At 46.8% G+C, this 12,244-nt stretch overlaps 1 protein-coding gene across 4 annotated transcripts in view; it reads right to left on the bottom strand.

Annotated features, from left to right (window-relative positions):
* Positions 1 to 33: 33 nt before the first annotated feature.
* Positions 34 to 12,244, bottom strand: part of SLC7A7 (solute carrier family 7 member 7) — a 76,422-nt gene continuing 64,211 nt past the window's right edge. For all 4 annotated transcript variants that reach the window (XM_038544154.1, XM_038544153.1, XM_038544152.1 and 1 more), the window contains 8 exons: positions 6,547 to 6,672; positions 5,468 to 5,612; positions 3,154 to 3,277; positions 2,684 to 2,787; positions 2,304 to 2,400; positions 1,167 to 1,316; positions 757 to 940; positions 34 to 550 (listed from right to left, as the gene is read on the bottom strand). In XM_038544154.1, coding sequence (XP_038400082.1) covers positions 444 to 550; positions 757 to 940; positions 1,167 to 1,316; positions 2,304 to 2,400; positions 2,684 to 2,787; positions 3,154 to 3,277; positions 5,468 to 5,612; positions 6,547 to 6,672 — 1,037 coding nt within the window. In that variant the 3' untranslated portion in view covers positions 34 to 443. The remainder of the gene's footprint in view (positions 551 to 756; positions 941 to 1,166; positions 1,317 to 2,303; positions 2,401 to 2,683; positions 2,788 to 3,153; positions 3,278 to 5,467; positions 5,613 to 6,546; positions 6,673 to 12,244) is intronic.

A 12,244-nucleotide genomic window follows, 5' to 3' on the forward strand; every position in this document is an offset into this window, starting at 1 on the left:
ACTGTCCCAGAGACCTGTCTAAAATGAAGCCACTTAAAGTTTAGAATATAACCCTTTTATCTAGCACCTGTGACAATTTCATGTCTCTCTAAAGGAGACAGGAGGTTCAGAGCATTATTGGCCCTTTTAGAGGAAAAGGAGTGGGTAGGCACACCCAGAGGTAAGTGAACACCTTAACACATGGGAATGTGCTACTAGTACAACCAAGCCCACACCTGACATGCTCCAGGTTTTTTTTTACAAAGAGACAATAAAGCAATGTGTAGCAAAACAAATAAATTACTTTTCCATCTCAAAAAGCAAGTTCAAAAATTGAAGGCACCTGTCCAGAAACCTGGTCTCGAGCAGCTTCAAAGAAGAAGTATACTTTCCTTTTCATGTTCCTTGGCTCCAGCCAGAAAGTTCCCTGCTTTCTACATCTCAGAAATGATTCTAGATGGTATTTAGTTAGACTTGGGATCTTGTTGCTTGGGCATCTCTCCTCCATCTTCCAAATCCATCTCTGCAGCAACTGACATACATAGGACCTGGAGGTACCATGTAGTGGATGCTACAAAGAGAAATGTGAGTCAAAACTGAGAACAGGTCAACTGAGCTCAATTCAAATGGCACTGAATGAGGCTGGCCAAAGGAACCATTCTGTTAAGCCTTAGAGTTAACAATTTCTAGTAAGGGATTAGGGCAAAACCGACTTGGGGAGTCTAAATGGGGGAGGGAGGTACAATAGCTAATCATCTTAAAGATCCAAAGGCTTACCCACAATCTTTCGGAGCCAATGAGGTCGTTTGTGTTCTGGCACCCTGATGATGAGGAAGTAAAAGGGCAAGCCTGAAAGGGCAATGCCAATGCCGATGAGGGAGTTGATGGTATCACTGTAAAGTGGCACGGCCACCAGGAAGATGGTGCAGAGGCAGAAGACCATGGGGAAGAAAAGGCTGAGCTGGAGGGTACAGAGGAAACGATTGGAGGTCAAACGGCTCATGATTGGCAGCTATAGCAACAGTTTCCCCTGTGAAGATTGGAGCACTGAGCCTTTCCATCCTCCCCCCCCCCCCCCCCCCCCACAATCTCAACATGCTATGACCACTGAGTCCCAGGCAAAGGTTTGATTTTTACAAGGCCTTGTAAAAATCCCTTGGAGCGAAGATAGGATGGAGGTTGATTACCTTGAGGGGACGAGGCCGATTAGGCTCCTTCCAGCGTAGATAAAGCTGACCCACAATAGAGAGCCCCACAAAGAACCAGTAGCTGAAGCTGTAGTAGTTAATGAGCTGGAAGATGTCCTCCACACACAGGTAGATCAGTGCCATGATACCCTTGCAGACACAAGCCCAGGTCAGCTCCTTGAAGGCACACTTCCCTCCCCTTGATCTCCCACATGCTTCAGCCCCCTGAAGAGCCTCTCCATAATGGCTCCAACCTACATTTCCAGCTTTTATCTCCAACTCCACACTGCTTTACCCCAGGACTTTGATATAGTTTGGGGTGTTTTAAGTAATCTCTACACCAGACATAGGGCTCAAACTCATGACCCCAAGATCAAGAACTGGCATGTTCCACTGAGTGACCCAGCCAGGGTGCCCCACTCCCCTCTCTGCATACTGTTTCTCTTAACCTAAAGCCCATCTCCACTTTTTGCAACCTAACCTTAAAAATCCACTTCAAATGTACTTTGTCTAGAGGTGCCTGGGTGGCTCAGTCAAGTATCTGACTCTTGATTTCAGCTCAGGTTGTGATCTCATGGGTCATGAGTTCAAGCTCCCATGTCCTGCTCCACACTCTGTAGAGTCCTGCTTTAAAGACTGTCCCCCTACCCCCTACCCCTGCCCTCTCAAATCTTTTTTAGAAACAAAACAAATGCACTTTGTCTAAGAAATCTTTCCTCCTTTACCTTCTACTCCTATGGAAGATCAGTTCTTCCCTTATACATCATTTACTATCATGGCAGTCATTTCATTACAATATATTCAGTGTACTTTATGCTTTATCCTAGATGAGAGGGGGTTACCATTTTTTAGAGAAGATAGTTTTTCTATCATATTATTCTTTAGAGCTTTTGGGAAGCTAGAACAGTTGCTTCTACCTTTTTGTCTTTTTTTTTTTTTAAGATTTATTTATTTGAGAGGGGAGGGGCAGAGGGAGAGAGAGCCCTAGGCAGACTTCACGCTAAGCCTGGGGCTCGATCTCCTGACCTTGAGACCATGACCTGACCCAAAATCAAGTCGGATGCTTAACCAGGCACCCCCACTACTACTGTCCACATTTCTCCCACAGTCTGGCTTTTTATCCTTGAGGTCACTTACATTGAAGAGCAGAGCAGGTACTGGTGTGAACCGCTCAACATGAATCATGCAGATGGCATCAGGGAGATGGCCTTCTCTTGAGCCCACGAAGAAAAGCCTATTTTGCGTAAGATGAGAGAGGCTTGAGAAAAATGTGGGACACTGGGTATGACTGGTTCACATGCCTCATAGCCCTCCTGCTGTCCTCCCCTCCTTCGAAAGAGTTTGAATAATATGGAATGGAGTTCAATTTTGAGATTAGTGAGAACTGAAAGCTGCTGATGGAAACAAGAACAAAGGGGTTAATATAATCTGGGGAGTATGGTGACTAAACTCTGGGTCCCACCCTTCCCTGCCATAGCTCTTTACAATACTCCACCCATAAAAGACACCACTCATACCTAGAAGCAGCCACAATGGAGGCATTGAGGCCACCAAAGCAGGATAATGCAACTGCCAGTGGAATTGTCCAGTTGAAAATTCCAAAAATCTGGTCTGCAAAAGTCTAAGGGAAAGGAACAGAAAAGTCATTAACAGGACCGAAAAAGGATGAAAGGCATGGGCAAGCATGTCCCCAATGGCACCTACTCTAACCAACCCTTCTTCCACAGCTGGGGTGGCAACCTTGTAAGCCCAGTATCCAAAGCATATATAAATACATTTTTTTTTTTTATTTTAAGTACTCTCTACACCAAACGGGACTCAAACTCATAAACCCAAGATTAGGAACCACACACTTGACCAACTAAGACAGGTGCGCCTAAGCATAATCCTTACAAGGACTACCCCCTTTCCAAGACTTGCAGGAGCTGCAGTATTCCAAGAAGCCCACAAACACACCCTCAGCCTTTTGCTAGTGAAAATCCTTTACCACAGCAACAGCATCACTGGCCAGGATGTCCCTCATGTCTAGCACGGTGTAATAGGCCACATTGGTCAAGATGTAGATGATGGTGACAATGGGCATGGAAATGCCAATGGAGAGGGGCAGATTCCTACAGCCAAATAGAATAATGCATACATTAGTCTCTGTCACATCCCCATCTTTGATACTTAGACTCTGCCAGCAATCCAGGGATGGGGCCTCCTGTGCATTTCACCAGTGCTTTTTGCCTTTGAAACTGTGTACAATAGTGACTTCGTTCTTGAGTTCAGAAAGAGCATCAAGGGAAAGGAATATCACATTTAGAGAAAAGGCTAACCAAAAAGCAGAAAAAGGATTAGTGAAGAACTATGTCCCCACGTAAAAGCACAGGAAACTGGGTGGGGGAAGGGGGTACTTTTTAATGTTTTGTTGTTGTTGTTGTTTTACATCCAACAGGATTCCTTAGCGTCAGGATTCCTTCTCTCAATTGTCAGCACTGGGAAATTTGTCTTAAGGTTGAGAAATACAAGAGAAAATTAGGCAAATTGTGAAATCCAGAGAATAAGGTCCTCGTTGACAAGAACAATGTGTGTACCTAAATAAGCAATCTGGGAACTGTTTATTCTACCCCCTTACTCAATGTGAGAACCTTGGGTGCCATCCTAACCAATGGCCAAGAAAAAGACATGAAGACAAGTTCCCCTAGACCAATAAAGCTATGACCTTCATAAACATCCTGGGGGGCGGGGCGGGGCACACTCCAGTCATTTAGCTTCTGTCCAGTAGGTGGAAGCACCACCCAGGCCTCAGTCCCACTCCTAGCACTGCAACACTGGATGTGTGCCAAGAGGAGTTTATATTTTGACTTAAAAATTTACAGAAACTCCACTCCCTGGTAATCTTAGTTCCAAGAAACATTGAATTTTAGAGCCAGGAAGGGCTCTGGAGATCATATAATTCAACCCCCTCAATTTACAGATAAGGAAGCAGGCAGAGTTGGCTGGGGACTCAAATCAGTAGAAAGACAGGCTCCATGGGGCAGCCCCAGTGGCTTGGCGGTTTAGTGCCACCTTCAGCCCAAGGCCTGATACTGGAGACCCAGAATTGAGTCCCATGTCAGGCTCCCTGTATGGAGCCTGCTTCTCCCTCTGCCTGTGCGTCCGTGTCTCCGTGTATGTGTGTGTCTCTCTCTCTGAGTAAATAAAATATTTAAAAAAAAAAAAAAAAGAAAGGGGGATCCCTGGGTGGCGCAGCGGTTTGGCCCCTGCCTTTGGCCCAGGGCGCGATCCTGGAGACCCGGGATCGAATCCCACATCGGGCTCCTGGTGCATGGAGCCTGCTTCTCCCTCTGCCTGTGTCTCTGCCTCTCTCTCTCTCTCTCTGTGACTATCATAAATAAATAAAAATTGAAAAAAAAAATATTTAAAAAAAAAAAAAAAAAAGAAAGAAAGACAGGCTGCAGGCCCTTTGACTCTGTCCAGTGCTCTTGTCACTCTGCAGGACTACAGAATAATTTAGAGTAACAAGGTTGAAGTAATGCTGTTAAATGCTGGCACAATACCACTATGTCAGTACAAACTGGAGACACCAGGAAGGGCTCAAAATAAAAACAGGGAAGTTTGGGGGCATCTGTGACCTAAAGTTACCTATGTGGGAATAGGGTGGGGGAGTATCAAGGAAAACCCGTGAGACAGCACGTGTCAACACATGGTACAATCTGCTGTAATTAATGCAGGTACGAGGGGCATCTGGGTGGCTCAGTGGTTGAGGTCTGCCTTGGGCTCAGGGCATGATTCCGGTCTGAGGATGAGTCCTGCATTAGGCTCCCTGTGAGGAGCCTGCTTCTCCCTCTGCCTGTGTCTCTGCCTCTTTCTGTGTCTCTCGTGGATAAATTTTTAAAATCTTTTTTAAAAAAATTTTTTTAATGCAGCCATGAACAGCCAGATGTGAAAAGGCCTGCTGTTCTCATGGACAAGTTGCTTCTCTGGGCTTTAGGCCTCCCATCTATTCAAGTGGAGCTGATAAAATCTGTCTCAGAGGTTGCGGTGTGCTATCTCCGTAAATGATAGCTATCCTTATTGCCATGGAAAATAGATGGTGAGGGATCCCTGGGTGGCGCAGCGGTTTGGCGCCTGCCTTTGGCCCAGGGCGCGATCCTGGAGACCCGGGATCGAATCCCACATCGGGCTCCTGGTGCATGGAGCCTGCTTCTCCCTCTGCCTGTGTCTCTGCCTCTCTCTCTCTCTGTGACTATCATGAATAAATAAATAAAATCTTTAAAAAAAAAAAAAAGAAAGAAAATAGATGGTGAGATACCTACCTCTCAGGATTCTTGATCTCTTCAGTGACGTAGTTGAGGGTATCCCAGCCCGAGTAGGAGAACAGAGCGGAGTACAATGCCAGGGCAATGTCACCCATTGCATATGACGAACCCTCAAAAGAATTCTCAAAGTGATTTGAGGCTCCTAGAATCCAGAACAGGGAAAAGGCAGAAGGATTAACAGCCTACCCCCCAGCTTCAAAGTGATCCAGAACAGGAGTGGAACATGACAGTAACAGCAAGTGAGTGGCTTAGAACACCTTTGGCAGCAAGGACACTGGTAAAAGAATAGGGAAAGGGAGAATGACCACTACAGTGAGGGCTGCAATGCAGAGAGCAGCATGGGGATCTTGACAGGAAGGACCATGGTGGCTTTCTGGGGTAAGAAACCACTCCGGGACAGAAGTGATGTTCTAAGTGCAGCGGTTTGGCGCCGCCTGCAGCCCAGGGCGTGATCCTGGAGACCCTGGATCAAGTCCCAAGTTGGGCTCCCTGCATGGAGCCTGCTTCTCCCTCTGCCTGTGTCTCTGCCTCTCTCTGTGTGTCTCTATGAATAAATAAATAAATAATCTTAAAAAAAAGAAGTGATGTTCTATCTTGCCCTGTAAGCTGCCCAATTCCTACCCCCTTTCCAACACCACAAAGAGCTGGTACAGGATGGGGGAAGGGTAGGTCTCCCTATGCCCAGGGCAATGGAGTAGTGGGTAGGTGTTCCTACCTGAGACCTGGAGAGGAATAGATACAAGGGCAGGATACTTCCAAGGGCAGAACAATCAGCCACCGCATTGGGCTTGACAGTCTGCCTAAGCTGGCTCCCAGGACAAGACAACTGTCAGCCCTTTTGCCAAGTCACCCTCCTCCGAGAACAGTGTCTCTCTGAGCAGAGAAGACAGGCTTTGAGGTCAGTCTGAGTACAAATCCCCATTAACGTACTAGCTAGGGCAAGATACTTTATTCTGCAGCCTCAGTTTCCTCTATAAAATGGAAATAACGGCACTTAGCAAATGAGAATGCACAAAGGGCATTTAAGAAATGTGGCTCAAGAAAATGCATAAGAGTTCATTGCTATTCCATCTTACCTTGGCCAAGTCTAATGATGCCTGCGATGATGACAGCGATGAGCGCCAACACTTTAGCATAGGTGGAGACATCTTGTACCCTCGTTCCCCACTTGACATAGGCACAGTTAATGAAGGTTAAGAGACCTGGAAAAATAACCCTGATTGGTGACTGACCCTACCACCCAGAGAGCCTTAGACTCCCAAGCATTATTTTCAATAAGTCATAGAAACACAGCCTTTGGCCAAAGACAGATGTGTTTGGGCTTTGACCTGCTCTGTATTTGAAACCTCTGCCCAGCAAGTCCTCACCATTAGCATTCAAAGGCACCCGCTGAGCATCTGTGTAGGCAGCACTACACATACACACCCTGTAGCATTTACCAGGAAGAAAAAAACAAAGTAACTGGATTTGCTTACATACAAAAGCACTCACCACAGTGGGAGGCAACTGGTAGCTATAAAGGATTAGTGATGTGTTCTGGTTGGCTCTGAAAAGTCACCTTCTCTTCCAGCTTTGCACCCCTTTACCTCCTGATGTGGACTCCAGGACTCAGCACTCTGTAGTATTGTTAACCTTGACAAATCCTGTTGTGGCTTATCCAATGCCTGGGCCAGCAGGTCGGGACATGTGGCCAAGGATTGGAATGGGGGCCAGACTTCCTGCTACTGCCTGCCAGCTCAGCTGCTTGTTTTTGTACTTGGAAAGATTCTTGGAGCCAAGATTTCTATAGAGTGGGGACAGCATTTTTCCAGACTAGACAATGCAAAAGAATGAGCCACAAACATTCTTTCAGTCCTACTCTAGAGTGGAGGCAATCCCTTTACCTAGATAAGCTTTGGAAAAGTTCATGGATCACCCTGAGAGCCAGGGTTCTTAACCCAGGGCTTCCACAAAGCCTGAAATCCCTTGTAAATGGTTATGTACAAATGTCTAAAGTATATGCATTTTTCTAAGAAAAAAGTCCATAGGTTTTGTCAGGATCTTGGAGAAATCCGTTATCCCAAAAAAAGTCCCACTGTACTACTTCAGAAGAAGAAATTCAAGAAGGGAAACCCATACATGCTGAGGTTGACCAATAGCCTCAGGATGTGGCAGGGGAGAAAGTGAAAAGAAATTATTCTGGGCACCTGAATGGCTCCATCAGTTAAGTGTCTGCCTTCGGCTCAGGTCATGACCTCAGGGTCCTGGGATGGAGCCCCAGGTTGGGACTTCCTGCTCAGTGGGGAGCCTGCTTCTCCCCCCTCCCCCCACCCGCCCCTCTGCTCGCTCTCTCTCTCTCTCTCTCTAAAATAAAATCTTTAAATATATATAAATACAAATATATATATATTTTATATATATATATATATAAAATTTGATTCTGAAACCCAGCTAAAAGTTCCTCAATCCCCCACCAGCATCTGAAGCAGGCAGGCAGCTACACGAAGTGGCAGTCAGTCACCTCACGGCTCCTGCCTTCCCAGCTCAACAAATAGAGCACCAGGAGGAGGGCTTAATCCTTTCCATAGCTCCCAGGGCAAGGTCGGAATCAGCCTGCCTTCCCAGTGGAGAAGGTCTGGCACCGGGCTTGCCTGCTTCATGCCACCAACAGAGGAAGTGGTACTCCCTGCCTCAGTTCTGGCAGTGGCATGTCACTCACTGGCCCTAATCCTCCTATTTTCTTGTGTCCTGGCCTCACCACATACTGGCCCAGAAGCATCTTTACCCTGAGATGCAGGAAAGACCAACCTCGAACAACAGCTAGCTCCTCTTCTGTAGCTCGCTCTCCCTCCTTTATACCCCTCCTATTCTACTCGCTGCCCAAGTTCTTCTCTGCTCTTCTCTAGAAATGGCATTCTTGTCCTATACAATCACTTGTCTTTCTGCCTAATAAACAAGACAATAAACAACCAAACCTTATCATGGGGCTGGGCAAAAAATAGACCCATAATTCCTCAGTACTAAGTTAATAATTAAAGATACAAGCACACAGTCTCCACAAGCACCCCACAAAGTGATCTGTATGTCACCCTCCACAAATCTTTCAGTTCTGTTGATCCTCCTCAACCACTCAGCCTTTACTCCCCACTGGACTTCGGTTTCCAGCCATTTAATAGCCCTCATGCCCCTTCTCTCCATCCTGTAACCTGTATGCCTTACCCTAGGGCTCTGCTGCCCTTACAAATAGGATCCGAGCCAGGTTTCTGAGTAGAAACACCAAGGATAGAGAGTCTGGGTGGCTCAGTCGGTTAAGTATCTGCCTTTGGCTTGGGTCATGATTTCAGGGTCCTGAGATCGAGCCCCACATCAGGCTTCCTGCTCATCAGGAAGTCAGCTTCTCCCTCTCCCTCCTCCTGATCATACTCTCTCTCTCAAATAAAATCTTAGAAGAGAAGAGAAGAGAAGAGAAGAGAAGAGAAGAGAAGAGAAGAGAAGAAAGAAAAAAGAAAAAAGAAAAGAAAAGAAAAGAAAAGAAAAGAAAAGAAAAGAAAAGAAAAGAAAAGAGACCAAAAAATGGGGGGAGGCCACCTGGCTGGCTCAGTCAGTAGACCATGTCACTCTTGATCTCGGGCTCATGAGTTCAAGGCCCACACCGGGGTGTAGGGCTTACTTAACAAAATGAAAGGAAATGAAAAGAGACAGCAGGGACAACTGATGCTGCCCTATTCACAAGTGAATGGGATCACCTCCTTGGGAGTACTGGTTAGCCCTCAGGAGAACCACAACACCAAAAGGGACTAGTTCTGGCTGGGTCCGAGTCCATCTGCAGCCCTTGTGCCACAAGAATCTGTTCTTGTTTTTGTCTGGGCACGTGGGCAGCAAAAAGGCAACTACTCATCCTTTACTACAACGAATTCTGAAATGAAAATACACGGATGGTCGGCATTTTATCCCTACTGCTTCTCTACTTGAATTCCACATCCATCCGCACGTATCCCTCCTTTTACCCCAGTTCTTCTCGCTCCCCCACACCTGAGCCTTATCTCTCAGCCACTGACCCACCATCTCGCCCTGATCTACTCTCTGTATTAAGCACAGGGACTCAGTTTGAAGGAAGAAGGGAATCCTGTGGAAAGAAACCAGGAGCAGAGGCACTGCCTAAAGAGAGCTGGCCCTCACCTTCCCCAGAGCCCAGCTTCCTTCAGGGCCTCTTGGCCACAGAAGCAGGAAACGGGCATGGCAGGCAGCCCTGCTGACTGGGCTCTTTGTCCTCAACCCAGCGGATACAGCTGACCGGAGACCCCAGAGCCTGGCCTAGTGCACTGTTCTTGAAGCAGAGCCCAACCTCCTGCTTCAGGGGCAGGGAAAGGAGGAAACCACAGGGCTAGGGTAACATGGAGGCCATAGTGAGTCAACCTCAAGGACAGAAATGTCCTACACCCTCCTACCTCTGGCTGTAATTCCACCTCCACCCAATACTGGGCCAAGTCCACAAGAACGTGGCCTTGGACCCTTGCCTCGGGTACAGTTCCATTCCTGCTTTGGAGGAAGAAGCTTTGAAGAAGCCACTTCTATGATCATCTAAAGAGATGCTCCTGAGGGGCACCCGGGTGGCTCGGTCGGTTGGCCGTCTGCCTTCAGCTCAGATCATGATCCCGGGGTCCTGGGACCAGGTGTTTCGGGCTCCCTGCTCAGTAGAAAGCCTGCTTCTCCTCTCCCTCTGCCCCTCCCCCCATTCATGCGCTCTCTTTTTCTCTCTCTCTCTCCCTATCAAGTAAATAAAATCTTTTTTTTTTTTTTTAAAGATTGTATTTATTTATTCATAGGGACACAGCTAGAGAGAGAGGCAGAGACACAGGCAGAGGGAGGAGCAGGCTCCATGCAGAGAGCCCGACGTGGGACTCCATCCCAAGTCTCCAGGATCACACCCTGGGCTGCAGGCGGCGCTAAACCGCTGCGCCACCGGGGCTGCCCTCAAGTAAATAAAATCTTAAAAAACTAAAGGGAGAAAGAGATGCTCCTGCATGGTCATCAAACCTAACCTACACGGGCTCTCCTGGAGCAGGCGGCTAGTTCTGGCACTAAGGCCCAGCATCAGTTGCAGAACTAAAAGCCAGGAAAGCACCCACATATGTTGATCCAGAACAGAACAAAGCTTGCCGGCCCACTCAGGATCAGATGCCCAGATTTGGTTGAGATGCCCACACTAAACAGTCCCTGAAGAACATTAGACGCACCATTCTCCCAGCACTGTTAGTTACTGGTTTTGTTTTTTTGTTCTTTTCCCCCAGCATTGTTAGTTTTTAGTTTTTTAAAGATTTTATTTATTTATTAATGAGAGACACAGAGAGAGAGGCAGAAACACAGGCAGAGGGAGAAGCAGGCTCCTCACAGGGAGCCCGATGCAGGACTTGATCCCAGGACCCCTGGATCACGCCCTGGACCGAAGACAGGCGCTCAACCACTGAGCCACCCAGGGATCCCTGTTAGTTTTAAATACATAGAATGTAACACATAAAACTTAGGCCACTCTTCAGTCTATTTTCTGTTTCAAATTCCCAAGAACTATAAAACCTCAGTACTTTATTTATGAGACAACTCGTTCCATTTTTGAAGAGATCGATAGCTCTTCCTTCCATAAGGCCAAAAACTAATGCTTCACAACTTCTACCCAGTAGTCCTAGACCTCTCCTCTGGAACTACACAGAATCCGGCTAAACCTGCATCCACATAATGGCCCTTCTTATCATTAAAGATTAACATCCTGTCTTGCTTGAGGCTTTCCCCTTTCAGGCTAAAAACCCAGTTTCTTTCTTCAGCCTCCAGTGTGACAAATGTGGCTTCCAGGCCTTTCACCACCATGGTTCTCCCCTCTGCATTTACTTCACTTCGTCAGGATGTTCCTTAAACATGAGACCCACTCAGAACATTCCAGACATTTTCACAGACTATGGGGTCTCAGTTTGAATTCATTGTCAATTACAGTTCAACCTCAAGCTGATGAGCTTTTCTCTATCCCCCTTTTGAGGCCTATAAAAGTGATTTTTGTTTAAATCCTAAATATGAGACGTTAACGTTTATTCCTAGCAACTTACCTCTGTAAATTTTTAGACATTGTTTTCATCTACTAGAAATGGGATTTCCCCCTTAATTTTATCAGATACTTGAAATGCCGTCAATTTTGTGAAATCTGCAAATTTGATTAGCATACCTTCTGGGTTTTCCCTGAAGTCAATGATAAAAATGTTGACTAGATAAGGGGCGCCTGGGTGGCTTAGTCAGTTAAGCGTCTGCCTTGGGCTCAGGTCATGATCCCAAAGTCCCGGGATCAAGCTCCATGTCCAGCTCCCTGCTCAGCCCCTCTGCCCCTCCCCCTGCTCATGCTCACTCTCCCTCTCAGATGAATAAATTGTCTTTTTTTTTTTTTAAGATTTTATTTATTCATGAGACACACACAGAGAGAGGCAGAGACACAGGCAGAGGGAGAAGCAGATGCCATGCAGGGAGCCCGATATGGGACTTGATCCTGAGATTCCAGGATCACACCCTGAGCTGAAGGCAGATGCTCAACCACTGAGCCACCCAGGTGTCCCTATGTGTTTTAAGATTTATTTTAGAAAGAGAACGCTCATGCATGCATGGGAATAGGGGGAGGGGCATCTTCAAGCAAACTCCCCACTGAGCATGGAGCCTGATGCAGGGCTTCCTCTCAAGACCCATGAAATCCTGACGGGAGCCAAAACCAGGAGTTAGATGCTTAACCCAGGCACCCCAAAACTGTGTTGTTTTAAGCTA

The sequence above is a fragment of the Canis lupus genome, chromosome 8 (genome assembly GCF_011100685.1).
Source record: "Canis lupus familiaris isolate Mischka breed German Shepherd chromosome 8, alternate assembly UU_Cfam_GSD_1.0, whole genome shotgun sequence".
Taxonomy (NCBI): Eukaryota; Metazoa; Chordata; class Mammalia; order Carnivora; family Canidae; genus Canis; species Canis lupus.